Raw genomic sequence first — 2,554 nt, 5'->3', positions numbered from 1 at the left:
ATCCAGGACCTCCCCACTTTCAGCTAGTCTGTTCCTTCCTGGTCTGATTCCTTCGTGTAGGGTTTATTTTTATTTTCAGATCTCAACTTCCCTCTGCCCCTGCCTCTATCGCCAGTTCTCAAGGCTCTGAAGCCACTCAGCCACTCTGGGTTCCAAGGGGCCTGAGAGAGGATCATTGATTCTTTCATTCATTAGATCGTATTTATTGAGGCATTACTGTGTGCAAAGCTCTGTACTGAGGCTCTAGACCTCATTGGGTGTGTGAGGAGGGAGGTGTTTTTCTAATGGTATTTGCTAAGCACGCACCAGTGTCAGGCACTGTATTAAACGCTGGCGTAGATACAGGTTAGTTGGGTCAGACACAGTTTCTCTTCCACCTAGGGCTCACAGTCTTAAACCTCATTTCACAGATGAGGTAGCTGAGGCACGGAGAAGTTGAAGTGACTTGCCTGAGGTCACACAGCAGAAATTTGCTGGAGCTGGGAATAGCACCCAGGTCCTCTGACTCCCAGGACCACACTCTTTCCAATAGGCCATACCGTTTTTCCATTTCGGAAGGCAATGTTGTCCTGTACTCTCCTAAGCCCTTAGTACAATGCTCTACACACAGTAAACACTGTGGCTCAGTGGAAAAATCACGGGCTTTGGAGTCAGAGGTCACGGATTCAAATCCCGGCACCGCCAATTGTTAGCTGTGTGACTTTGGGCTAGTCACTTAACTTCTTTGTGCCTCAGTTCCCTCAACTGTAAAATGGGGGTTAAGACTGTGAGCCCCCCGTGGGACAACCTGATCACCTTGTAACCTCCCCAGAGCTTGGAACAGTGCTTTGCACATAGTAAGAGCTTAATAAATGCCATTTTCTTTAAACACTTAATAAATACGGTTGATTGCTTGAATTCACTCATTCACTCAATCGTCTTTATTGCGCGCTAACTGTGTGCAAACCACTTTTCTTTCATCTGCGTATCTGTTATTATTTTATTTCCTGTCACCCCAGCCAGATTCTAAACTGCTCCTTGTCCCTTTAGATGGTTTCGAAAATCTCCTAGAAATGTTCAATGTCACCAAGGTAACGGAATTCCTGCTCCTGGGATTCTCAGAGGTCCGGGAGCTGCAGTTGGTCCACGCTGCGATGTTCCTCCTGGTCTACCTGGCGGCCCTGACGGGGAATCTCCTCATCGTCGCTGTCACCGCCCTCGATCGGCGCCTCCACACCCCTATGTACTTCTTCCTTAGGAATCTGTCCATCCTCGACCTCTGCCTCATCTCCGTCACCGTCCCCAAATCCATCCACAGCTCCCTGACCGACCATAGATCCATTTCCTTCCTGGGCTGTGCCTCCCAGGTCTTCTCCGTGGTTCTGTTTGCTACCTCAGAGCTGTTCGTCCTCACGGCGATGTCCTACGACCGTTATGCTGCCATCTGTCTTCCCCTGCGCTACGAGGTTCTCATGGACCGAGGGGCTTGTAGCAAGATGGCGGCCGCCTCATGGCTCGGCGGGGGGTTGTTTGCAGTGATGTCATCCTCTGGGACGTTCTCCCTACCCTTCTGCGGTTCCTTCCTGATCCCACAGTTCTTCTGTGATATCGCCTCCGTGGTCCGACTCTCCTGCTCCGAAACGCACCCCGTCATCGTTGTGCTTCTAGTCACCGGAACCCTTTCAGGCGTCTTCTGCTTTGTCTCCATCCTCGTTTCGTACGCGCGCATCTTCTGGGCCGTGCTGAGGATGCCGGCCCACGAAGGCCGGGCTAAAGCCTTCTCCACATGCCTGCCCCACCTCACCGTAACGACTATGTTTTTCACCACGGCTATCTTCGCTACTTTAAAACCATCTTCAGGCTCCTCTTCTGCTCTGGATATGGTACTGTCTGTGTTCTACGTTGTGATGCCCCCCGCCCTGAACCCTCTCATCTACAGCCTGAGAAACAGGGACGTGAAGGCGGCGGTGGGGAGGGTCTTAGTTGGGAGTCCTTTCACGCAGGGAAGAAAGCTTCTCCTTCTGACTTGACTATCATTTTTCACCCCCTGGATTGTTGCATTAGCATACTGCCTACGTGATATAATTCAGTGGCATCCCTGACATCTAAGTGGCCTGTGCAATTTTGGTTGTTCTTGGGATTCCCTGGGGCAGGTTGGTATATGGCCTCTATTTTCTTCAGGTTTATTCTCTGTCCATTCCCTTGTAACACCACCCCACAATCACCATCATCAATGGTATTTATCGATCGCTCATTGTGTGCAGGGCACTATATTAAGCACCTTGGGAAACTACAATAAAACAGAGTTAATAGACACGTTCCTTGCCCACAACAAATTTATAATCTACAGGAGAAGCCCTGGAGTCAGAAGGACCTGGGTTGTAATCTCCATCCTCCACTTGTCTAGTGTGAACTTGGGAAAGTCACTTCACTTCTCTGTGCCTCAGTTCCCTCATCTGTAAAATGGAGATTAAGACTGTGAGCTCAATGGAGGACAGGGACTGTATCCACCCTGTTGATCTTGTATCTACCCCAGTGCTTAGAACAGTGCTTGACACATAGTAAGTACCCTCCA

General features: G+C 49.9%; 1 protein-coding gene across 1 annotated transcript; it reads left to right on the top strand.

Annotated features, from left to right (window-relative positions):
• Nucleotides 1–1,052: 1,052 nt before the first annotated feature.
• Nucleotides 1,053–2,009, top strand: LOC119921898 (olfactory receptor 14A2-like). The gene has a single exon (XM_038741879.1). The coding sequence runs from the start codon at nucleotides 1,053–1,055 to the stop codon at nucleotides 2,007–2,009; it is 957 nt and encodes a 318-aa protein (XP_038597807.1).
• The last annotated feature ends 545 nt before the right edge of the window (nucleotides 2,010–2,554 follow it).

Source organism: Tachyglossus aculeatus, unplaced genomic scaffold (assembly GCF_015852505.1).
Source record: "Tachyglossus aculeatus isolate mTacAcu1 unplaced genomic scaffold, mTacAcu1.pri SUPER_32, whole genome shotgun sequence".
Classification (NCBI taxonomy): domain Eukaryota; kingdom Metazoa; phylum Chordata; class Mammalia; order Monotremata; family Tachyglossidae; genus Tachyglossus; species Tachyglossus aculeatus.
Note: the sequence above shows the minus strand (reverse complement) of the source record. Positions and strands in the feature narration are given on the sequence as shown.